This window comes from Acomys minous, assembly GCF_964271855.1.
Source record: "Acomys minous genome assembly, chromosome: 1".
NCBI classification, from domain to species: Eukaryota; Metazoa; Chordata; class Mammalia; order Rodentia; family Muridae; genus Acomys; species Acomys minous.
The window spans coordinates 22526478-22552341 of NC_140483.1; the positions used below are offsets into that span (position 1 = coordinate 22526478).

Below are 25864 nucleotides of genomic sequence, written 5' to 3' on the forward strand. Positions count from 1 at the left end.
AATTGTGGGGCCGGTCAAGGCGCGGGGAGCTGCTGACAGGACCTGGTCAAAAGGGGCTACCCCTAACAGAGCTGCAGCCAGAGCGCCTGGGGCAGCACCGAGCCGCAGCTTGCGGCGCGCACTCTCCTCGGAGCTCGCCAGGGTGCCTGGCCCCGCAACTCTCGGGTCCACACACTCATCTCCGAGGACCCCCTCACCTCACCTGTGCCTGCCACGCCCCATCTGGCCGCCGGGATGAGCGAGGTGAGTGGAGCCTCTCGACATACTCCCCCCCCCCGACCCCCCCCCCTCCCTGCCGCGCTCCGGGCCAAGGCTGCGGCTGGGAGAAGGCTGTGGCTCCAGGTCTCCGGGAGGCGAGGAGTACTCTCTGGGTGGACGCCACTGTCCCTCTAGGAAAGCCCCATCTCCTGGCTCTCTGAAGCTACTGGAAAGAGGGTGCTTTTACCCTAACTGTCGTTAGTGCTTTGGGGAGAGGGTGACTGGAGTCAACGGTAGGCGGGCACTGAGCTCTCGGGGTGATAAGCTGTCTCTTGGGGTGCTAGTCCTCCGCATCTATCTTATGGCTCCGGCTTACCACAGCTTTCCCTGATGCTCTCACTTCGGTTCTATCCAGCCTCTGCTAGGGTTGTGTTCTTGCACACCGTAGGCAGCCGCCATCCCTGGCAACCTAACCCTTCAGGTGGCACTACTCACTCAGTCAGTGAGGAACTATGGGGGTACCTGTTTCCATCCATGAGTGCTGTAGCAGAAGGAAGGCACGTCCAGCCCCACCTGGTAGACCTCTCTGAGTAGACCTCCCTCCCCAGCGCCTGTTAGATCGAAGTCTTCGGACGGGTTCCGTGGTGCTCACAGGAGCCAACCCAGTGCTTTAACTGGTTGACTCATTTCAAAGAACACCGTCCATGGTAAGCCTTTAAGAAGACCTGTCCTGTTGTCTGACAGGCAGATCCTCAGATCCCGAGACAAGGACTGTCATTCCCAGATGATGTTGGCCTAAACAGTGGCATCTCATGCCTTCCTTCTGCAGCTCCTCTTCTACCAAGCGTGCCCTTGTGTTCAAGCTGTTTCTCAGCAGTATGCCAGCGCCTAGTTTGTCTACTGACTAGCTATGCGGCCTTAGGAGCATCACATAATTTGTCTGAGCTTCAGTTTTCTATCTGTAAGCTGAAGGCAATACTGGTTGTTCTAAAAGGTTAAATTATATGTACTTTGAACACTACCTGGCTTCTGACAGGCATTTAATCTGAAATCTGTTAGCTATTTTCTGTGTGTGTGTGTGTGTGTGTGCTCACTAGTGTGCATGCATGTGCATGTGAGCATACATGCATGCATGCACACGCATGTATTTCAAGTTTGTTTGTTACAGGAAACCAGCATAAGAATTTCCAAGGCTCCTTAGTGATAGAGCAGGAGTGAAGTTCTGGGCTCCTTCTCCAGTAATGAAAGCAGGGAGACAGAGAGAAACAGAGACAGAGAAACAGAGGGAGGGAGGGAGAGAGAGAGACAGAGACAGAGAGACAGAGAGAGAGAAGACAGAGAGAGAGAGGGAGAGAGAGAGAGAGAGAGAGTGTGTGTGTGTGTGTGTGTGTGCGCGCGCGCGCGCGCGCGCGTGTGCGTGTACATGTGTATTAGTGCTGGAATCTGGGCCCCTATTTAGACAGGAAAGATGACTATTTTCAGTAGTTCTGCTGACTCTGACCAAAAGTTATCACCTAGGGAGTCAATTAGTGCCAACTGCTGTGTTGTCTCGGTTGCCATGTCCACTGAGTTTATCCTGGAAAATCCAGTTAGTCTGGTGGGCTGCAGAGGGAAGAAAGGAGTTCCCAGCTCTTCAGCTGGTTGTGACTGTGACCATGGCAATCTTGCAGGAAGAAAATAATAATAAAAGTAAAAAGAGTGACCTCCTCTGGCTTTTTCCAGCTCTAACATGAGAAGGGAGGCTTTCTTTGATCTCCCTGCCCCCCCTCCAACCAAAGTCTGGGGTTCAGACCGCCCCTCATCACCATCGGTGCTTCTAAATCTGACAATTTGAATCCAAGCCATTTCCTCTGGGAGTTTCGCTGAAGGCTATGCTGACAAGATATGTGGTTAGTTTGTGCACACGAGGAGACACACGTGCCCTCTGGGTAGGAACATGGTAGAGGGCTTTTGAGGTGATATTTAGGGGGTGCAATGCTGGTGCACGCCAAGGAGAACAATTTGGTGGGTGCTTGGGGAAGCGAAGTCTTGGGGCCACCCTAGGCAGCAGCTACACTTGACTAGCCTTAATTAGGGGCTCTGCAGACTGATAGCACCAGGATCCTTCAGTGGGGGCTCTGTGCAAGACTGCCCAGCTTCCTAAACTGTCAGAGCAAACTGGTTCTAGCTAGCAATTTAACCGTCCAAGCTGCCTCCTAACACAGAGCAAGCGCAGAGCCTTGCTTCAGGGGTGAATATTTATAATATCCAGAGGCAGCCACCTGGGTGTACACAGAGACCAGCTGTTTCTAAAGCAGAGCCCAAGGGGGGAAATCTCTGTTTCCCTACAGGCTAAGAACCAGTCTGTTTTCTTCCTCTGGAAAGAAACTATGATAAAAGCGGAAGTGTTGCCTGGAGCTCTGAAGCTCGGGAGCTCCAGGGAGACTCCAAATGGCTTCATTTCTCTCAGCCCTACCTCAAGGATGCCCTCTTTCAAGTTGGCGTGCCCAGGCCAGGAAAGCCATGTACCCTGAATCTTATGTAAGTTTCATCTGCCCCACCTGCTAGTCTCTTTGCTTCAGAGACACTGTACGAAATGAGAAGATTTGGGATATCTTTAAGAGATTCAACAGTTCAACTGAGGAAGGACTAGCGGTGGGGGGTGGCGGGGGGTGGGGGTGGGGGGGGAGAGCCCTCTGGGCCAGGGCAACTAAAAGTGTAAGGAAGGGTACTGGTAGGGCGGCTAAGCAGGATGGACAGCTCTGCTTTCCCTTGGTGGCTCTCTGCTCTCACTCAGTACTGCAGCAGAGCATTTCCCCGTGTCTGCATGCTCTTCTGCACAGGAGCTGCGGGGACTCATCTCCAGCGTGTCTGTGTTCGCAGCTGGAGGCAGGACTTGATTGCTGTGAATCACAGTCTGTCTCCTGTCATTTAATAACTTTCCCCCCAAGCCCGTGAAGCTTGGGTCTAGGAAATGCACTCAGTCCCCGAGGGCTCTTTCCTGTAATCCCTTCTTAGGCAGTGGAGCTGGCTGCAAAAAGCAGAGCTGCAGGGTTTTGTATGATGCTGTTGTATTTCTCATCTGCGAGGCACTTAGCTGGATGAATCCTTTGGTCCAGCATTCACTCTGCTGAAATGGGAGTCACGGGTTACTGGTGACAACACCCACAGTTCCTCTCCTGAGTTTTAGCTGGCAGGGGATAGACCAGGGGACAGATCAGCCAGATCATTAGGAGAGAACTTAAAGCTGTTGTTCTTTCCTTTATTATTCTTTTGAGGTGTTCTTACCTAATGGAAACAAGATGTTGCTCTTTAGGGATCAGTGGTTGGTTTGTTTGTTTTTCCCCTGTGTACATCTGTCCTTATCTGCAACCTTCCCCACAAAGGACATTCAGAGTGATGTGGTCCTGTTGTGTCGTCTGTGAGACAGTTGTTAGGGAACTTGCCATTCAAGGGTCTCTCTCTCATTGATGCATCATCATTATGATCGTCGTCATCATCATCATTAAAGTTGGGCACACAACATCGGAATAACTATTTGTTATTTGAATGTCTTCTCTCTCCAGAAATCTGCTTTCCAAAATAAGGAAAGCAGAATTTGGTTCACAACCATCTTGCATGGCTCATCCCATTTATGTTGTTGGCTTGAGCTGCTTGAATAAGAGTTTCTGTCTGGTAAGAAGTTGGTGGTTTTGTCATCTTGTGATCCGGGTAAAGAGATGACTCATTCTCCCAAATGGCAGCCATGACGGAATGGCAGGTTTCCGTGGGGCGGGCGACCACAGGGAGTAGGGAGTCTGCTGCATCTTTCCTGCCTGTCTGTGGGGGCCCTAAGTAGAAGACATGATGGAGACTGTGATCCTGGTTGAGGGGAAGAAGATAAACCAACAGCCATCTTTTCAAAGCATGGATTCTGTGACTGTTTACCGCTTCTTATCTTCCTAGATTTCCAAGTCATTTTTCCTAAGTCTGGTTTATTGTAGAAGAACTAAACTTTGTTTTATAAAAATTCTTCAAGGTAAAAAGTCGGGTATATCTTTTTACCAGGATAACCCCAAAATGAAACATCAACACATTTTAGGGATGGAATTTTAGATTTAGTGAAGCACCGTAAAGTCATCTGGTCCAGCCTTATTTGACAGGTGAGGAACCTGAGCTCAAGTCTTATCTGAATCCGTATAAGTACTAAAGGGTGAGGACACAGTACAGCTGATGTCCCTTCCCAAATGCATTTCCTTCAGAACCCTTTTATCTTGTTACTCCCTTGTATATAGAATAATCTGATTTACATGTACTAGAAATTAAACCCAGAGCAAATACTTATCACTAAATTATCTTTTCCCTTTAAATTTTAATTAATTAATTTACGTACTTATTAAGACATATACTTATGCCTTGACCACATCATCTTACTGTCTTTACCTCCCAGGCATTTGCCACCATACCCAGTTCCATTCTTAAAAAAAAGATTATTTATTTACGATATATACAATGTTCTCCCTGCATACCAGATCTCATTTACAGATGGTTATAAGACATCATGTGGTTGCTGAGAATTGAACTCAGGACCTCTGGAAGAGCTCTGAAACTCTGAGCCATCTCTCCAGCCCCTTAGCTCCTTTTTTTTTTTTTAAATAAAGATTTATGTATTTGTTTTATGTGTGAGTATGCTCTCTTCATGCACATCAGAAGAGGACATCAGATCACATTATAAATGATTGTGAGCCACCATGTGGTTGCTGGGAATTGAATTCAGGACCTCTAGAAGAACAGCAAGTGCTCTTAACCACTAAGCCATCTCTCCAGCCCCAACTCCTTTTTTAAATGTTATTTTGAGACAGGTTTATATTAAGTTGCCCATACTGGCCTTAAAACTTGGAATTCTACTTCTGCTCCCAAGTAATAGATTTAGAACTGTGTGTCATCATGTCCAACTACCTTCACCTACCCCCAGCACACATACACCCCAACATACACACCTTGGTGTTTAACATAGGATCCTACTACGTAGCTCAGGGTGGTCTGGAACTTTCTACACTCTTTCTCTGACTCCAAAGTATTGGAGGTGTGTATCACCATCTCTACCTACAGCATCCTCTGTCTGTCTGTCTGCCTGTCTGTCTGTCTGTCTTTCTCTCTCTCTCTTTCTTTCTCTCTGAGACAAGGTCTGCTATAGCCCAGGCTGGCCTCAAACTCACTGTGTGACCAAGGATGGCCTTGAACTTGTGATCCTTCTGTCCCTACCTTCTCAGTACTGAGATTATGAGGATGTAGCACTATGCCAGGTTTTATGCGGTGCTGGTAATCAAACCCAGGGCTTCATGCATGCTAGGCAAGCCCTTCTAGGTGTCTTAGTCACTGTTCTGTTGCTGTGAAGAGACAACATGATCAAGGCAACTCTTACAGGAGAAAGCATGTAATTGGAGGCTCACTTACATTTTCAGAGATTTAGTTCCTCGTGACACCTTCCTCCGACAAGACCACGCCTCCCAATCCTTCTGAAACTGTGCCACTCTCTGTTGGCTAAGAATTCAAATATATGAGCCTATGGGGGCAATTCTTACTCAAGCTGCCATATTTGGCATTATGGGTACTATCCATCCTAACAATGCCTCAACATCTTAAAAACAAGTGTGTTGCATATGCTGACACACAGTAGATAAGCTGATGGGAGCGAAGGAAGCAGAAACCCAGGGGACCATCTTTTCCGGGGTTCTTAGTTTTTCTGTAATCGTTGAGTATTGAGGATGAGAAGCCAAGTTGGTCTTCCTGAAAGTGTCTTACTGTAAAGCAGTTCTCTTCGTTCTCTCTTTCCTTTAGTGACCATGAGGTTGAATCCAGGGCCTTTTTCATGTGAGATAAGCACTCTGCCACTGAACTCGAACCCCAGCCTTCTCAGGCCCATTTGGCTTGCAAAAGCCAGTGTGAAAAGCATGTATCTGTGTAAAATTGGCATATCAGACAACCAGACAGGCTCCAGATGTTTAGTTTGACAAACTGGCTTCCAAGCAAGGAGCACAAAGGCTCTGTGGGAGGAGAAAGGCACTACAGGGGGCCAAGGGTTACTAACTGGGAGGGTAAGTGGGAGCACTTCTGGGGATTCCAGGATGCCATGTGCACACACCCCAGATCTGGTCTTCAAAATGGCTTGAATAGGGTTGGAGAGATGGCTCAGAGGTTAAGAGCACTGACTGCCTTTCCGGAGGTCCTGAATTCAATTCCCAGCAACCACATGGTGGCTCACAGCCATCTATAATAAGATCCTGTGCCCTCTTCTGGCATGCAGGCAGAATACTGTATACATCATAGTAAATAAATAAATAAATACATATTTTTTAAAAAAGAAAGAAAAGAAAACAAACCCTTGTGCAGTAGCTGCACTTGTAATTTCAGTATTGGGAAGGTAGTGACAAGAGGATCCCAGTCAGCCTGGCCTGGTCAGCAAGCCTGAGGCCACTGGGAGAGAGAGAGATGCTGTCTCAGAAAACTAGGTGGGCATCCCGTGAAGAATGATGTCTCATGTTGTATTCCCACCATCACAGGCACATACTCACACGTATAGACATACCTGGCACATGCATAATACATATGCATACACACACCCACACGTGCGTGTGCACACACGTGCACACTCTCCCAGTAAGCTAAATCCGAAGATTCATAGCTCCTTTGTGCTGGTACACATCCACACTCCTAGGAGGTGAGGCAGGAGGATGATGAGGGGGCCCTTGGGTGATGTAGCCAGTTCAGGGCCAGTCTCGGCTATGAAGGGAGATCCTGTGTCAAAAAAATGAATGGAAGCAAACAAAGGCTCAGGTGGCAGATGGCTTGCCTAGGGTGGACACGACCCTTCGTTTGATCCCCTAGGACCACATAGAACAGGGCCCTGTAATCGTAGCACTCAGAAGCTGGAGGCAGGGGGATCAGAAGTTGGAAAAAGTCTTCACCAGATAGTGAGTTTCAAGCCTGGCTGGGTTACATGAACTCTTAGGGAGAGGGAAAGGGAGGGGGGAGGGGGAAAGGGAGGGGACACACACACACACACACACACACACACACAGACAGAGAGAGAGAGAGAGAGAGAGAGAGAGAGAGAGAGAGAGAGAGAGAGAATATGAGAGTAAGGAAGAATGAGTATCAGTAAACAAAACACCAAATGCCCCTTCTTTTTTTTCCCCCCATGAAATCTGTATTCCTTTAAATAAAGAATGTACCTTTAAATAAATAAAATGCCTAGAAGCCTAGATTTTATGACTGGGTGTGGTGGCGTGTGGCTATATTAAGGGGGCTGATAGCAAGACGACCCGGAGTTTAGTACATAGAGAGTACAAAGGCAGTCTGAGCTACATGGAACCCTGTCTCAAAACACCAAAACAAAACAAATAAGAAAAAAAAAAGCCGACCCAAAAACAGCAACAAAAAGGGCAAACAATGAATTAGACCTTGTGATAGTCTTTTCATCTTCTCATCAGGCTCACTGCAGCCTGGTTTCCTTCCTTCATCCCTCTCTCCCTCCCTCTTTCCTTCCTTTCCTCCCTCCCTCTTTCCTTCCTTCCCTCCCTCCCTCTTTCCCCCTCCCTCTTTCCTCCCTCCCTCCCTTCTTCCCTTTCTGTATTGCTATCCTAAGGCTGGCCTAGAACTCATTGGCTCAGTTGAGCCTCAAACTCAGAGATCCTCCTGGCTCAGCCTCCTGACTGCCCATGTTACAGGTATGAACTGTGACAAGGGTAAGGTAAGCTACCACACAGCACCAGGGCGAGCGACCCTCCTCAGTTCTGAAGCTTACTTCTGCTTCCCACTGGTGACTCCTGAAGGCATCCCACCTGGTTCCTCAACCCCCACCGAAGGAAAAGAGGTACCCTGTTACCTTTCCGTTTGTGCTCAGTGCCGGCCTCCCTCCCACACAAAGCCCTCCAGCTGAGTGTTTGCTTTGTAGGCTGTGGGGGGGATTAATATGTTTATTTTAGACCGTTAACACCGCGGGTGGGATGCACATAGAAGATTACAGCAATAAATGAAGCTTTGGCTTTACTCGCTCTCTCTCCCCCCATCCCCTGCTCCTCAGTAGGGGGTAAAGGCTTGGCTCCAAGCTGTATGCAGAGTGCCATAAATAACCACTCATTAAACCGTGGCAGCCCGTGCTGGGGGTGGGCAGGGGCTGTTGACACATTGCGTACCATGAATTGGCACGGGCAAAGTATTCTACCTCAATGCTAGTGGTGGTGGGGGTTCTGCTATTCCAGGAAACAGAGTGGGGTGGCTGAGGGGAAAGGGACAAACCAGGAGGCTAGTCCAGGAAACAGGGTGGGATGGCTAAAGGGGCACGGGCAAACCAGAGAACTGGTACTGTTTAGGGTCTAGTCTTGAGGTAAGAGGCATCTGTGATGTCAGGCAGCTGGCCTCTATTTTCTGTAGTAGGAGTGGGATGTGTGTTTATGGAGAAACTAGACTAAGGATTCCTAGTTCTTTCTCTGTTATCGTGAGGGTGACCTTGAGCAAGTCTTTCTGAAGCCGTTTGAAGACTGCAGCTGGCTGCTGTGCTGAAAGTTGAAACTGTGCCAACAGTACTCCAAAAAACGGCAGTCCGGGGTTGTTCAGGGGCACGGGATCCCAGGGGCTTCTGTGAGGGCCTTTAGCCGGTGACTTCCGTGTAACCCTGGAGGCAAACTCTGCAGCACCCGTAGAAACACTCCCTGGGTGGTGGTGGGCTAGGAACAAAGCCTCTTATCACCACCTGGAAAAATATGCGCTAATCCGTGCTTCCCTTTACAAAATGGAGTTGTGAAGTCTCAGATTTATGTCAATACAGGCGTGTGTTGGGGGGCGTTGGCTTGGTTTGGTTTTTCCAGACAGGGTGTCTCTGTGTAGCCCTGACTATCCTGGAATTTGTTCTGTAGATCAGGCTGGCCTCGAACTCACAGAGATCTGCCTGCCTCAGCCTCCCAAGGGCTGAGTTTAAAGACGTGCACCACCACTGTCAGGCATGCCTCCCCTCCCCCCCTTTTTTTTTGGAGACAGGGTTTCTCTGTGTATCCTTGGCTGTCCTGGACTCACTTTGCAGACCAGGCTGGACTCGAACTCACAAAGATCCTCCTGCCTCTGCCTCCCGAGTGCTGGGATTAAAGGCGTGCACCACTATGCCTGGCTTCAGGCATGGCTCTTTTAAGGCTTATGTTTAGAATTCTTCAGGCTTGTAGCTCTTTTTACATTTCTCTGCCCTGGTCTACAGAGACAGAACTGTGGGTATCTTTGACTGTTCATCAAAGCTAAGTGATTGTAGCAGTACAATTTATGTCTTTATCTGTACAGAACCCAAGACATGCCACGCAAATTCAGGATGCAGATAGCCCAGGTACAATGAAATGGTCCTTGCTCCCGCTTATCGCTGTTATTAACCATTCATGATCCGTCTTTAGAGCCCAGGAGTGTGAGGAGTGTGAAAAGGTCAAGAGCGTACCCTTCCCAAAACTGATCTTTAACTTGCTGAGTGGAAAACAGGGGAGGCGACACTGTCCTCCTCCTCTGGTGATGACGGTTGCTGTGGTAACACCACTAGGAGAAAGCGACAAAGGAAGAAAAGGAACAATGGAAGAGGGCAGGGTGAGTGGGTCCTATATAGCAGTTGAGTTATGGGGTACCTACCTATTCCCTGCTAGTGGCGGAGGGGAAGCAGCTAAGCTACTGCCATGTGGACTGTCTTTAGGTGCTTTGCCAAAACAATGCTGACTCATACAATTATTTTTGGATTTGGTTTTCTCTCTCTCTCTCTCTCTCTCTCTCTCTCTCTCTCTCTCTCTGTTTTCTTTCTTATTTTATTACAGGGTTTCATTATATAGCCCGTGTTGGCTTTGAACTCATGACCTTCTTGACTCAACCTCCTCAGTGCCAAGATTATAGGCAGGGTGTACCATATCTGGACACAATTATCTTGTTTGCTTTTGTTCTTTTTTGGAGGGAGGGGGTGAGGGAAGGATGATCCTGAGAATTGGCAGCCAATGCTTTTTCTTTCTTTCTTTCCTTTTTTTTTTTTTTTTTTTTTAAAGAGAGGGTCTCTTTATTATATAGTTTTAGCTATAGTTGAGGCTGGCCTCGAACTCACAGAGCTATGCCTGGCTCTGCCTCCTGAGTGCAGGGATTAAAAGCATGTGCCACCACACCTGGCTGCAGCCAGTGCTCTTAACCATTGGGCAGTCTCTCCAGCCTCCTCCACCCCGCGTTGGGTTGATTTTCACGTGTAGGAGTGTTTTGCTTGCATGGGTGCAAGTGAGCTTTGAGCTTGCCGGGCTTCTGTGGAGGCAGAAGACATGCTAGATTGCTCAGAACTGGAGTTCTGGACGCCTGTGAGCTGACATGTGGCCTCTGGGAACAGAACCCAGGTCCTCTGTTAGAGAGCAGCAAGCGCTCCTAACCACCAAGTCATCTCTCTCTCTAGCTCCAATACTTTTTTTTTTTTTAACTTTGTTTTTAGAATGTATTCTATGGTGACTCAGGCCTGCGGTCCCAGCACCCAGAAGGTTAAAAAGGATTACATGAGTTTGATATAAGCCAGGGCCACACAATGACTTCTAGGTCAGCGTGAGCTATACAGTGTAAGACTGTGCTTTAAAAAAAAAAAAAAAAAAGATAAAATAAAATAAAACAAAAACAAAACCCAAACCAAACAACAACAAAAAAGTTCCGGAATACAAGGTCTTTATCAGATGTGTGATTTGTAAATATTTTCTTTCTGCCTGTAGCTTGCCTCCCTTCCCCCCCCCCCATGCCAATCCTCACCCTCCACCCTCCCCTGCTTTTTTTTGGGGGGGGGGTCCCTTTCTTCTCTTAGGAAAAAATTCGATTTATACTACTTTTATGTGAGTTTTGTTTTTGGTACATTTAAGAGATATTTTTCTATCCTAAGGTTGTAAAAAGTTTCCTCACATGCTTTATTCTAAAGTCTCCCACTAAATTCTAGGCACCGCATCTCCTGAGGCAGGCGTTGTGTGTAGTGCGGTAGGCCCGTAGTGCTGTATTAGACCAAGCTGACCTCAAATTTGCATCAGTCTTTCTGCCTCCTCCTCTTCAAAGTTTAGGATTTGTGTCTATTTGTCGTTGATTTCTGAAAGGTACAAGGTATAGTTCGAGGTGGGCTTCTTTTGCTTAGTTTTGCAAACGACTGTCCAGTTGTTTCCTTACTGTTTGTTGAAAAGAAGATCTCTCGTCTCCTTCCTGCCCAGAGTCTCCCCATCTGCCTTCGTGTCACATGTATTCCATCATCTTCTCATCTTCCTTAAGCTCTCTTCCCCCCCCTTCACGGCCCCCTTTCTATTTTCATCTCTCTCCCGCGCACCCCCTCCCACCCCAACTTCTAGAGTCTGCGTATGAGAGAAAACTGCTATTTGTCTTTCTGAGTCTGGTTTATCTCTTTTACCTTAATGATCTTCCCTTTGAACATTGTTGTTCCTCAGGCCTCGGTCCCAGGCCTGCTCTGCTTCTCTTCACTCTGATGGTGCTTGGGAGAGGGATCCACATCAGAAAGGGAGGAGAAGGGAAGGCAGCCACAGACAGAGAGAGTAAAAGGAACTGGTCGCCATGAGTTCTAGAAAAGAGGAAAGGCGTGAGACTGAGCGCTCAGATGGGATAAACCTCATCTGAATGCTGACAACAGTCCTAGAAAGGTAAAGACAGGCAGGCATAGTGTCTTCCTGTGCTGGGATTTGGAGGAACCAAAAAAAGGTAGACAACTTTTTGGAGGGAAATATTAGGGAAAGAAAAGATGGCCTTATTCACATCTTAGAGCCTAAAGAAAAAGGAAAAACAAAACAAAACAACTTCCTGACCCAGCAGGCCTTTGTCTTCTACCCTGCCATGGGACTAGGAGAGGCCACAACTTTGAGCTGCAGGAAAACAGTAGGATATACATAGGGAATTGGCACCAACTGCCAGGATGATGGGATGGAACCCTGGGATACAGCAGGCGCAGAGGAGGGAAAGGAGGGGACTGCGCGAAGGTAGGCAGGGGGGAAGGCCTGGGCTCTCTAGGGAAAGCCAGATGTGATGGGTTGCACAGTCGCTAATTAGTGTTTGGTACTGAGAAGTGGAAACAATTGGTCCTGTGTGGGCAATGACACCGCACTGAGCCAAGGCCCAAGCTCACCAGAACAGGAATAAGAGCTTGAATGTCAGCTAGGGAGTCGTCTGCTGTGGAGGAGAGTGGGATGGTCCTGCGCGTGGAATTCGCAGACTCTGAAGTCCCTGGGGGTCAGTGTGCTGTGTCAGGAGGCCCACAGAGCGAACCTGATGCCAGGGTGGCCAGATGAGCAAGCGGAGCGAGAATCGGAGTGAGTGCGAACAGTTTGTGATGAAGTCCTCACCTAGCATGGGAGATGGCTCCATAGTGAGGACGGGGTCCAGCTCCCCGGTGTTCCCGGTGGAGGATATGTGAGGAAGGTGCTTTGTGTTGTGGATTGAGAGGCTGGACCTGGGATTTAGCTGCCTGACTGTGGCATGGAATTAAATCGTGATTCCAAAGATACTCCTTCCTACCTGGGGACTGCTCCACTGTATGGAATGACTTGTATAGTCAACTCATTCCCACTAGACTTTTCCATCATGTGCGCGCGTGTGTATGTGCGTGTGTATGTGAGTACACATGATTACATGTGTGCACAAGAGCGCATGTGTGTGCATGCACATGCACTTATCACATGGAGATCTAGATATCACATAACATAATGTTCAAAAAAGCCTGGACTCTTAAGGTAGACTGCTGTTCTGTCTTTAAAACCTGACCTTATGACTTAACTATATGATCTTAGACTGGAAAAAAAAAAGCAATGTTGACCTAAGTTCTTGGTTTGAAAAATGAGAATACGAGGGGCTGGAGAGATGGCTCAGAGGTTAAGAGCACTGGCTGCTCTTCCAGAGGTCCCAAGTTCAATTCCCAGGACCCACATGGTGGCTCACAACTATATGAGATCTGGTGCCCGTTTCTGGCGCACACGTGTACATGTAGGCAAAACATTATAAATCAATCAATCAATCAATCTTAAAGAAAAATGAAAATAGCAATACCTATTTTGTGGAGCTATTAGAATAAGCCAGCATGTAAGTGTTTTTCAAGTGTGTATAGAAGTAGTGGACTGTTAGTATTATCTATGTGATTATAAGTTAACATTCCCAAGACCTTTATTTCTGTCAGTTCTCCTAATTGGAGCCTGTACGGCAGTGAGTGGTTCTCAATCTGTGGGTCGAGACCCCTTGAGGCGGGCGTGGGGTTGAGTGATCCTTTACAGAGGTCTCCTAACACTATCAGGAAACACAGATGTTTACATTCCAACAAAAATAATTTTACGATTGAGGGTTGCCTCCGACATGAAGGACTTTTTACTACAGGGTCACAGCGTTAGGAAGGTTGAGGAACCACTGCTGTAAGGTGAAGGAAGTTTTTGCTGAACCGTTTTACCATTGCTCTAACCTGAAAGCAGCACAACACCTGGGAGAAAGCAGCAGAACACCTGGGAGATTTGTGGTCCACACCTGCCTAGAATGAGGGGCTAGGAAGAGGCTGAGAAACACAGACCTGTTAGAGCTCTTGAGTTGATGTTGCTCCTTTGGAGATAAGAGTTTTTGTAAGGGATAGATGGATAGATAGATAGATAGACAGACAGACAGACAGACAGATAGAGCGAGCGCACCTGGTGAACTTGAGAGTCTGATTGCCTGCCCATACATGGACCAGACCACCCTGCTTTACATAAAGTTGATGACTTTCTAGAAAATAACCTAGAGCATTGAGTCAGAGGACAGGGGCACATGGACAACTGAGCACCATACAGAGGCTAGTCCAACTGTCCCTACCCCCAATAAGTCACAAACAGCTAAATCTAGAAATGCAGTGCCCACAGTAGCTATTTTGAGACCTGGCTAGAAAGAATAGAGGGAGGAGGGGCAGGAAGAAGAATCTAGCGCTTTTCGGCCGCACAGTGTGAGGGAGATTTCCAGGGGCGCCGTGAGCAGCGGGGGAACGTACAGTATTTCTTTCTGGCCTCACCAATGGAAACTCTTGATCTTAGGTTATGACCTTTCATAAATATAACCCAATGGAGCTAGGAACCCCTGGGGAGCCAGATCACAGCCACTGCTCTGTTCCAGGGCCAGGACGAGCTCAGAAGAGAGGGAAGCTGGCTGGGCAGTGGGAACATGGCAGCCGGTGTGGTCAGGTCCTGACACATATTCCTGCTTAGAGGATTTGCCTCTAGATCAGCCGACATGAGAAGGAACGTTGAGGAAACAGCACGTATTAGTCACTTTGCTGCTGCTGTGATAAAACAACTTGACCAAGGGTGACTTCTAAAAGAATGAGCTTATTTGGGCTTATGGCTTCAGAGGGGTAGAGTCCAGCATAGCGAAGGCTGTGGGTGCTGAGATCAGAGGACGCAGCTCACACTCTGAACCAGGAGCACAAAGTAGAGAGGACAAACTAGAAAGTAGGACGTCTTTAAACTCTCAACATCAGCCGGCTTCCACGGACACACTTCTCCCAACAAGGCCACACTTCTTGAGCCTCCCTCAGAAAATGCCACCAACTGAGGACTGTGTGGTTTGGATGAGAATGGCCCTCAGGGGCCCTTGTGTTTGGATACTTGGTTCTAAATTGATGGAACTGTTTGAAAAGGACCAGGAGGTGTGGGTTTGAGGAGGTTTGTCACTGGAGATGACTTTGAGGTTTCAAAAAGATCAGAGAGAAAAAGAAGAACCACTGTGGGTCAGTCATCCTAGAGCTTAAAAAAAAAAAGCCTTTCTTCCCACAGAAGCTCTTCTGGTCTGCAAGAGACTAGCACTTTTCCTGGAGTTTCAGACTCTTGGTTGGAGTGTTTTCAAATCGCACCCCAAACTCTACCTCTGTAACTCACGCTGCCTTGGAATGTGTAACCCTCATGCCTTGGTCTCCCACACATTGGGATTATACATTGTGTCCCTATATCCAGCTTCAGATGTTAAAATTTTATTTTTTTAGTCTCTATGAGTATGTATGCATGTTCCAATGGACATAGGCACACCCATGTGTGTGAGTGTGCACGGGTGTGGAGGCTACAGGCTAACCTGGAGTGTTGTTTCTCAGGTGTTGCCTTTTTGTTTGTTTGTTTGTTTGTTTGTTTTTGAGTCAGGCTCTCTCACTGGCTTGAAACACAGCAGTATGGCTGATGAGTTAGCACTGGCGACCCACCTATCTCTCTCTCTCTCTCTCTCTCTCTGTGTGTGTGTGTGTGCTATGTTTACCTTGTTTCTTTATGCGGTTTCTGGGAATTGGACTCAATTTCTCAAGCTTACACAACAAGCACGTTTGAACTTAATTATCTCCCCAGCCTCAGGCTCAGATTTAAAAAAATGTATAATATAGCTTTATTTATTTATTTATTTATTTATTTATTTTGGTTTTTCGAGACAGGGTCTCTCTGTGTTAGCCTTGGCTATCCTGGACTCACTTTGTAGACCAGGCTGGCCTCAAACTCATAGCAATCCGCCCGCCTCTGCCTCCCGAGTGCTGGGATTAAAGGTGTGCGCCATCTCGCCCAGCTAACATTTGCTAGCTTTAAAAAACATTGGACTCGCACGTGGGAGGCAGAGGCAGGTGGATCGCTGTGAGTTCAAGGCCAGCCTGGTCTACAGAGTGAGTCCAGGACAGCCAAGGCTAACACAGAGAGACCCTCTCTCAACCCCGCCCCCCAAAAACAAAACAGACAAAACAAACAAACAAAAACCCCCTAAAAATATTGGACTCTATCAGTGTCTTAGTTAGGGTTCTATTGCTGTGAAGAGACGCCAGGACCATGGCAACTCTTACAAAGCATTTAACTTGGGGCGGCTCGCTTACATTTCAGAGCTTTAGTCCTTTATCATCATGGCAGAGAGCATGGCAGCATGCAGGCGGGTGCTGGAGCAATAGCTAAGAGCTGCACACTGATCTGTAGGCAGAGAGAGAGAGAGAGAGAGAGAGAGAGAGAGAGAGAGAGAGAGAGAGAGGGAGGGAGGGAGGGAGAGAGAGAGAGATGGGGAGGCAGCATGGGGGCCATTCTTATTCAAACCACCACAATCAGTTTATTTTTTTCCGAGACAGGGTCTCTCTGTGTTATTCTTGCCTGTCCTGGACTCGCTTTGTAGACCAGGCTGGCCTCGAACTCATGACGATCTGCTTGCCTATGCCTCCCGAGTGCTCATATTAAAGGCGTGCACCACCGTGCCTGGCCAGTTATTATTGTTTGTTTGGTTCTCAGAATCAAAACCAGGGCCTTGAGCATGCTAAACACATACTCTACTACAGAGCTAAACCCTCAACTAGCCAGGCGGTGGTGGAGCACACCTTTAATCCCAGCACTAGGGAGGCAGAGGCAGGTAGATTGCTGTGAGTTCGAGGCCAGCCTGGTCTATAGAGCGAGTCCAGAACAGCAAAGGCTACACAGAGAAACTCTGACTCGAAAAACCAAAAACAACAAAAAAGAAAGGAAAACCTCAACCTAATTTTTTTTTTTTTTGAGACAGGATCTCACTGTAGCCCTGGTTGGTCTGGAACTTATTATGTAGACCAAGCTGGCCTCAAACTCACAGAGATCCATTTACCTCTGGCTCCTGAGTGCTGGGATTAAAGGCATGTACCTCTATATCTGGCTATGACCTACTGTTAAAAGATACTTTGCTGTGTTAAATAACAATATATCACCATTTGAATGTGTGTGTGAGTTACATGTTGGGGGTGTGCATGTGCGTGTGTGTGTGTGTGTGTGTGTGTGTGTATGTAGCTAGTCTTTGCTACTTTGTGGGTTCCTTTCTCTCTTCCACCCTTCTCTGCCTTATTAACTCCCTAACACTAGATAGGAGATTAAAAAAAAAAAGCATAGAGAGGAAAGTGGGTGCCATTATTGTTAGGCTACTCCCTGCTGATTAGGGGTGTCTCTGGAGCAAGTTTGACCTTCATAGTCAGGATATCTAATTTCTTCTTCTTGTTTGTTTGCGCACGACTACTTGACAAACTGCAACCAACAGCACCCAACTGCCAACCAGCCAACAACAGCAAACCTACCTCTTGGGACCCCTGCAGTTATACAGCTTCTGAAAAGCCCCCAGAATTCCAAACATTGCACACTCACAGAAACTCTCTGTATCTGGCAAAACCATGCTCCTGCAAGAGCACGAGGCAAATCATTGTCAGCTGCTTTGAAGCAGCCCCATATCCCCACAAATGAGATTAAAACAAAAACATTGTCTTATAATATTTCTGTGTTTGAAAAAGAAACCAAAACCCCAAAAAACTCTCACATGTGTGGATGCAGTAGAGGTGAGATGGCGTTCCTCGGGTGAGATGTCATTCTGTAGACACCATCCACCTACTTTGGGATGGGCAGGGAGACAGTCTCTTGCTGACTTGAAACTTGCCAAGTGGTTTGGCTGGCTGTCCAGCAAGTCCAGAGATCCACCTGTCTCTGCCTCTTCAGTTCTGGCATTATAGATGTGTGCCAGCATGCCGTGCCTTTTTTGCTTTGTTTTGTTTTTTTCCAGACAGGGTTTCTCTGTGTAACCTTGGCTATCCTAGACTCACTTTGTAGACCAGGCTGGCCTCAAACTCATAGTGATCCGCCTGCCCCTGCCTCCCAAGTACTGGGATTAAAGGCGCACCACGCCTGGCCCTGCCTTGCCTTTTTGTGTTGGTTCTAAGTATTGACTCAGGTTTTCGTATATGCAAACTAACCCTTTCGTAACTGAGCTATCTCCCAAGCCATACCTTACTACACCTTATGTTAATAGTTTTTAACTTTAAATTGCTTTCTCTTTTTTGTTTGTTTAGAGTCAGAATTAGAGTTAATTAAAAAATTGTAAGAGCTAATGTGATGGCTCAAGAGGGAAAAGCTAGCCCAACAGCTGAGTTCTATCCTTGAACTCACAGTGGAGGGAATGAACAGACTCCTGAAAGTAGTCCTCAGACCTCCACCAATGTACCATGGCACACACCATATACCTATGCCAACATGCACGCATTATGCACACACACACACACACACACTCTAATAAAATTAAATTAAAAAAAGAAATTTTGGGCCAGAAGTAGTGGCTCATATCTTTAATCTCAGCACTCAGGAAGCAGAAGCAGACAGATCTCGGAGTTGGAGGCCAGCCTGGTCTAAGGCCAGCTTGGTCTACAAAGTGAGTTCCAGGACAGCTAGGGCTATGCAGAGAAACCTTGGCTCAAAAAGAAAAAAATGATATGATGATGATGATGATGGTAATGATAATAATTTATATTTTAAGCACTAGAGTTAATAGACAGAGAAGTGTTCAGAAATAAAGTAAGATCACATAAGGTCATGGGCATGGGCTTGTCAAAGAAAATTGATTTTTTTCCCTACAACTTGCTATATTTTGAAGGCTATCTTCAACTCTTCATCCTTCTGCCTTCATCTCCCACATGCTGGGATTAGAGCCTGTGTTTCCACACCCAGAGATCCTCATAACTTTCTATTAAAATAGTGTACCAGAGTTGAAAGGGTAGCCCAGTGTGCATCTACAGGCTCTCAATAGTGCAGTCATTATTAACACATTAGCATACCGTGTCAGCATTGAAAATACTGTGGAGTGAGACTCAGCCCTTCCTCTCTTCCAAAGCCAGCTCTACCATTTTCTGTTTGTATGATTTGGCCTCAGGTAAGATCAAGAACATTGTTGTAAAATTGTTTCTTCAGCTATGTAATGTAGGATGGCATCTCAGAGAATTAATTAATAAGGTTAAGCTTGGCACAAAATAATAAATGCTAAATTGTAATGGAAGTTTGGGTTTCTTTGTAAACTCAGTTGTGTTATGTAAATATGCTTTTGTTCTCATCTCAAGTGTGGGATTTTAGTTTGAGCTTTAGCTTGTTCACACCTGTTAACGGTCTGGTGAGGGGGAGGGGGTTGCCAGCTTGTTCACACCTGTTAACGGTCTGGTGAGGGGGAGGGGGTTGCCAGCTTGTTCACACCTGTTAACGGTCTGGTGAGGGGGAGGGGGTTGCCAGCTTGTTCACACCTGTTAACAGTCTGGTGAGGGGGAGGGGGTTGCCAGCTTGTTCACACCTGTTAACGGTCTGGTGAGGGGGAGGGGGTTGCCAGCTGGTACCAGCCTTTCTCATGAAATGCAGAGAGGGCCGTGGTCCTGGGCTCCGAGGATATAAATAATAGCAGAGAGAGAGAGACAGACAGACAGACACACAGACAGACAGAGGCGTGTGGTGTTGGCATGTGGCATGTAACAGTTTGAAGAGACCAGAGATGGACAGTGTGGCAGTTTGGAGCAGACAGATGGAGAGAAACACTTCGGGCTTAGAGGCTTGGAGGAGAGTGCTGGCTGCAACTGTTGTTGACAGAGAGGGGTATAGCCCAAAAGAACCCAATTGACCCTAAACAGCTAGGAGACGTAAAGGGCCCCCTCTCCCCACTAACCTTCTTTTTCCTCCATAGGGTTGGGAGGTAGGAAGGGAGGTTGAGGCCTAAACACCCCAAATAAGGTAGAGTTAAGAAGAAAGCGCTATAGCTGGGCATGGTGGTACACACCTTTAATCCCAGCACTTGGGAGGGAGAGGCAGGTGGATCGCTGTGAGTTCGAGGCCAGCCTGGTCTACAAAGTGAGTCTAGGACAGCCAAGGCTACACAAAGAGACCCTGTCTCGAAAAACAAAAAACAAACAAAAGAAAATATAGGGACACAGCCTGGCTGTGGCACGTGCCTGTAAAACCAGCACTCGGGAAGGCAGAGGCAGGCAGATCTCTGTGAGTTCGAGGCCAGTCTGGTCTACAAAGCAGCCAAGGCTGCCAAGGCTACAAAGACAAACGCTGTCTAGAAAAAACAAACAAACAAACAAACAAACAAACACAAAAAGAAAAAAGATACAAGGACACACCTTCATTAATGTGAAGAAAGGTCATCCGAACAGCTTGTCTCCTGGGCAAATCAGTCTCACACAGTCTTGATTGATGTAGGAGGGGCTGCTTCAGGGTGGGTGGTGCCACCACTGGGTAGGTGGTCCAGGGTACTTACTATAAGAAGCCAGGCAGGGCAAGCCACTGAACAGCACTCCTTGGTCTCTGCCTCAGTGCCTGCTTTCAGGCTCCTGCCTTGAGTTCCTGCCCTGTCAGTCAGCAGTGATAGACTGTGACTGTGCTGTGGAACTGTAAACCGAAATAAACCCTTTCCTGCCCAGGTTGCTTTTGCTGGTGGTGTTTATCACAATACACATACACATAATACAGACAGCAGGACACTTCCCCTGGAAGATAAGACGGTGTCTTGATTGGTTTCACTTTAACTCCATGGCCATTTACCTCAGGAGAGCTCTTGTCCTCTCTGGCAATCCTGTTCTAATCACACCTGTCACTTCCTTAGGTGACCATTTCTCTCATCTCATCTTTCCTCAGACTTTTACCACTTCTTTGCCCCTTAACTCTCAGACAATAGCTGCCCTTTCACTGAGAAGATAGAAACACCGAGGAGAAAGTGTCTGTCCGTTCCCACCACACCTGCCACCCTGCTTGCATCTGTCCCGTGGCTTCATTCCTATCTTTAAATGCTGTGTTAAAACCCCTGTCTAAGGCCAGCCAACCCTTCCACTCATATACTGTGTCCATTTTCTTCTTATTTATTCAAGACGTCTCTCTGGTAATGATCCTTCCTCTCTTCCACCATCAGTTGTTCCTTCTCTGCTGAGTCATTCCCATCGGCATTGAAATCTCCGCCTTAACACGCCCCTTCTACACCCATATCCAGCCCACATGATTTAACGCCCCTTTCATAGAGCTCTCTGAAGTTAACGTTGCACCTGCGAATCCATGGTACCCTGAAGCTTCTCTGAAGTCTGAGTACCTGTCTGTCACCTCATCACTGGGATCTGAGTCTAAAGCCCGCTCGGTGCTTACACGGATGTAAGACCCTTCTCACTGCCCGCCCCCATGGCTTTTCTCTTTCTCTTCTATAGTTTAATCTCTGTCAGATAGAACAATCCCTTAAAAGCCAGGCAGTGGTGGCACACACCTTTAATCCCAGCACTCAGGGAGGCAGGGGCGGGCAGATCTCTGAGTTCAGAACCAGCTTGGTGTACAAAGCGAGTCCAGGACAGCCAAAGCTACACAGAGAATCCTTGCCTTGAAAAAAAACCAAACCAAACCAAAGAAACCTCCTGACCCTCTCCCTAAAATCCATCCCTTTAGTTGACTTCTCCGTAGCAGGAAATGGGAACACCCCCACCCCGTGCCCTGTTTGTCAGGCCAATTCTGCTCTCCAGGAGTCATCCTTGACTGCCACTTTATCACAGAACCACTTTTCCAATTAGAGTCACTTTGGCCATAGTTTGAAAACAATACTCATAACCTCACCACTTGTGCGTCCTTGACCTTGACCACCGCTGTTCTGATTCAAGCTACTGTCTGCTCTTGCTTGGCTTACTGCAGTCCCACCCTCACCCTGCCCCCCAAACAGGCTTTCTGCTTCCTCTGTTGTGCAAATCAAAGTCTTCCAGTGCCTTCTACTTGTAGTAAACAAAATCCTGTAGTAAGTCTCCCCAGGCCCTACATGATCTGCTCCCACCATAGCTGGGCCCGACCCCATTCCATCCTCCTCCTATCCTTTCTCCTCTTCTCCTGTGCCTACCTGATCCTGCTGCTCTTCAAAGAGGCCCATCAGGCTTCCACCCCAGGCTCTTGCTGCAGATATCCACAGCCTTTATAGCTTTTTGCTCAAATGCCACCTTTCAGAAAGATTTTTCTATGGTTGGTGTTACAGTTCAGTGGTGGTAAAGGATTTGTCTAGCATGCAGGAGGCCCTGGACTCAATCCCCAATACAAAAAAAAAAAAGGGGGGGGGGTTACCTCCATAGTTGGCCGGATAGGCTTTTCCTGACAACTGCATAAAGGCCTGTCCCTCTGTTGCCACCTAACATTCATCTCATCACCTCCCTACCTTGTCTTTGCTCTTGTACTTTTTTACTATCTCACCTCACATTGCAGTCACTTTGTTCATCTGAATATCCCTGGAATGAGCTCTGGGAAGGCAGGGTTTCTTTATCTGTTCCGTCCTCTACAATCTCTCTACCATGGCTAAATGTTCATTGCATTCTTCTTCTTCATCATCATCATCATCATCACTGGTTTTTCGAGACAAGGTCTCTCTGTGTAGCCTTGGCTGTCCTAGACTCACTTTGTAGACCAGGCTGGCCTTGAACTCACAGCGATCCGCCTGCCTTCTGCCTCCCGAGTGCTGGGATTATAGGTGTGTGCCACCACCGCCCGGCTTCCGTGCTGGGTTTATTGAATGAATTTTGAAGACTTTTCATCTGATCTCAAGACTCACATCTTCAAAAGTCTTGGGAAAGATGCCTGGTTGTGGGAAAGCTTGGATGTGTGTAAGAGCTCTCAGGGGCATGGGATACCTTCAGACTTCCATGTACATCTCACTGTTAACTCTTTTCTTCCAGCTTAATACCAAAACACCCTCAGCAACCAACCAGGCATCTGACCCTGAGGAAAAAGGTGAGTGAGGTTGGGCTAGGCTGCGAGTAGAACTAACAAAGGTAGACACAGGATAGCAGAAGAGTTATAATCCTAAAAGAGCCTAAAAGGGCATCAAAGAATGGGGCAAAGCCAAGTAAAACAAGGAAGTACTATAGCTTGAGGTTCTTGCTAATTTTTCTAAGAGGTAACGGTATCAGCATCTTCTCGCTCTCTCTCTTTTTTAAAGATTTATTTATTATTATGTATACAGTGCTCTGCTTGCATGTGCACCTGCAGGCCAGAAGAGGACATCAGATCTCATTATGAATGGTTGTGAGCCACCATGTGGTTGCTGGGAATTTAACTCAGGACCTCTGGAAGAGCAGTCAGTGCTGTTAACCTCTGAGTCCTCTCTCCAGCCCCCCCGCCCCAGAATTTTCTCTTGATTTTAGCAAGTAAAGCCTGGAATGGTTAGGAAATGCATGTGAAATGGTAACAAGGGGCCAGCAAGATGGCTCAGTAGGAAAAGATGCTTATTTACCAGGGCTGATGACCTCAGTGAAATATCCAGGACCACATGATGGAAGGCGAGAAGTGACACTCACAAGTTGTCTGTCCTCTGACCTCCACACATGGGGCACATACACATGCCCCCCCCAAAGTAAAGTATTTTTTAATTTTAAAAAATTTATTTTTTAGTTAAAAGAATTAATGTAGTTGGTCATGGTAGCACATGCCTATAATCCCAGCACTCTGGGAGGCAGAGGCAGGTGGATTGCTGTGAGTTGGAGGTCACCCAGGCTACACAGAGAAACGCTGTCTCGACAAACCAAAAAAAAAGTAATGTGTTTATTTAAAAATTAAACTATTTTGAGCAGGCCGTGGTGGTACACGCCTTTAATCCCAGCACTTGGGAGGCAGAGGCAGGCAGATTGCTGTGAGTTTGAGGCCAGCCTGGTCTACAAAGTGAGTCCAGGACAGCCAAGGCTACACAGAGAAACCCTGTCTCGAAAAAAAAAGTAAACTATTTTATTTTAAAACATGTAAAGATTTGTTTATTTTAAAATTGCACTTGTATGTATGTGCACCTGTCTAAGTTTATGTGTGCCACATGCAGGCAGGCGCCCTCAGAGGACATAAGGTTTCAAAGCCCCTTCAACTGGAATTCCAAGTGGTTGTGAGGTACCAGATGTGTGTGCTGGGAAAGTAACCTGGGTCTTCTGCCTGAGCTCAAGCACTCTTAACCGCTAAGCCATTTCTCCAGCTCAACATAACGGTTTTGAGTGACGAGAAGAAACTCCTCAGATAATGCAGGCCACTGCTCTCCATTAGGGACTGAAGGAAGGAAGTGTGCTTTGGGATTTGAACTAGAGGACTTAGGAATCGGCTAATTCCAAGCCTAGCACCTTAACCTTTAGAATCACCAGTCATCCATAGACCGTGAGAATTCTGGGGGACCTCAAAGAATAGAAAGTGGACTCTTAAGTGCTGTCTGTATTTGAAGGCTGGAGGAAAGTGCTAGAATCGGTTGGGTTGGCTCATCAGTGTGTCTCCGCCTGTTTCCAGGGAAGGCTGGCAGCATCAAGAAGGCTGAGGAGGAGGAAGAGATCGACATTGACCTGACGGCGCCTGAGACAGAGAAGGCTGCCCTTGCGATCCAGGGCAAGTTCAGGCGATTCCAGAAAAGGAAAAAGGATTCCAGCTCCTGAATGGCCAGCCTTCCCCTCACCCTTCTACTTCCTCTCTCCCCTCCACAGCTCTGATGCTCACATGTCCTGTCCCTTTGTCCCTCCAGCCTCTCCCGAGGCAAGCTTAACCCGTGTATATTCTTTTCTCACAGTAGTAGAGGCACAAGAACGTGAGAAGATGAAGACTCCACTTGGTAGTCACTAGGCTAAAGGTGGATCACATACCCCTAGTGCTCAGGGCAAGATGGAAAAGCCTTCAGAGCGAAGAGCCTCAGAGAGGGGTTTAGGCAGTCTTCTGCCACTTGCAGGGGTCACACTCCAGGCAACACTTTCAGGTCCTTCTGTGCCACCCCTCCCGTCTCCCATGACTCAGCCCCATAGTGCAGCTGCCCTTTTCCCTGGGCAGGCCTAAATCAAGGAGCTTGCAGAGTGCGGTGGTGCATGCCTGTAGTCCCAGGACTTGGAAGGCAGAGGCAAGTGGATCTCTCTGTATGTTCAAGGCCAGCCTGGTCAACATGGTGAGTTCCGGGCCAGCCATGGTAACATAGAGAGACCCTGTCTCAAAAAACAAACAAACAAACAAACAAAAAACCTGTCCCTGCAACAAACAAAGAAACAAAGCAGCTTAATTTAGTGCATGCTGAGTAGATTCCTTCAAAGGAAAGAAAGCTGGGGCTAGAAGAGGCAAGGAAAAGCTTTCTTCATCATCCACACTGAGATCAGAGGAGCCACAGATGGCAGAAGGTCCAGAGGCTGCAGGCCAGCAATGAAAACTAAGAAACATTTAGGAAGGAAAGAAAAGCCCAGAAGGGCAAGATGTCTGAAACTACACACTATTGTTAAGTAAATACGACATGAGGGGCTCTCTGGCCTTCGCTTATCCACTCTGCCTACCTCTTAACCGGTCCCCCTCTCTACTCATCCTCAGAGACATGTGAGCCCTAGTGACACCCCTATAGTTCTCAGCCACCCCACTGTGGAGTCAGGGCAAAAACAGCCACTCTGTGTGACCTTAGCATGTTTAATAATTATAACAATAATAATAATAAAAAAGCCCTCAGATGGGGCCACTGAACCTCTACTAGTGTTTTTTCCCCCGTCTTGGGATGGACATGTATGTCACCTTAACTGGTCCGAGGAGGGTGCTAGAGCAACTGCATGGGTTACATGGTGGCCCAGGAAACCAATACAGCCTGAGTAAGTTCCAGCTGAAGCTAATCCTGCCTTCTTTCTCCTGCCCTTGCCCTCACCTTGATGCGCCACCCACACTGTGTTGCTCTGCTGCTGTCACCACCCCCAGGGCGCACCTGCAAGGATGATGTTTTCTCTCCTGCCTGCTGCTTGGGAGACATCTTTGAAAACAAACCTATTCTTCCTCGATTCTTATCCCCAAATGACCTATTCTAGATCTCCCTTCTGTCGATCTTCCTCCCAGACTCTCCCCCTCCTGGTGTGTATAAAATTAAGAGATGGGGACAGTGACCGTGGAGACTGAAAGCTTTAACCAGAAAT

General features: G+C 47.4%; 1 protein-coding gene across 2 annotated transcripts; it reads left to right on the top strand.

Annotated features, from left to right (window-relative positions):
- On the top strand, positions 1 to 25427 carry PCP4L1 (Purkinje cell protein 4 like 1). Of its 2 annotated transcripts, none has more exons than XM_084800074.1 (3): positions 1 to 243; positions 22649 to 22703; positions 24231 to 24924. In XM_084800074.1, exons 1-3 carry the CDS (start codon positions 235 to 237, stop codon positions 24371 to 24373), a joined length of 207 nt encoding a protein of 68 aa, XP_084656200.1. In that variant the 5' UTR covers positions 1 to 234; the 3' UTR covers positions 24374 to 24924. The 2 variants fall into 2 exon arrangements, with proteins under 2 accessions (XP_084656200.1, XP_084656199.1); XM_084800073.1 differs by lacking the exon at positions 1 to 243 and adding an exon at positions 2571 to 2718 and having other exon boundaries at positions 24231 to 25427.
- The last annotated feature ends 437 nt before the right edge of the window (positions 25428 to 25864 follow it).

Excerpts from the sequence above, each read along its gene's own strand:
- PCP4L1 (XM_084800073.1), top strand. The coding sequence starts at position 2,629 with ATGGCTTCATTTCTCTCAGCCCTACCTCAAGGATGCCCTCTTTCAAGT. Across the intron at positions 2,719-22,648 it reads CCATGTACCCTGAATCTTAT|CTTAATACCAAAACACCCTC; the intron begins GTAAGTTTCATC and ends CTTTTCTTCCAG. Across the intron at positions 22,704-24,230 it reads ATCTGACCCTGAGGAAAAAG|GGAAGGCTGGCAGCATCAAG; the intron begins GTGAGTGAGGTT and ends GCCTGTTTCCAG.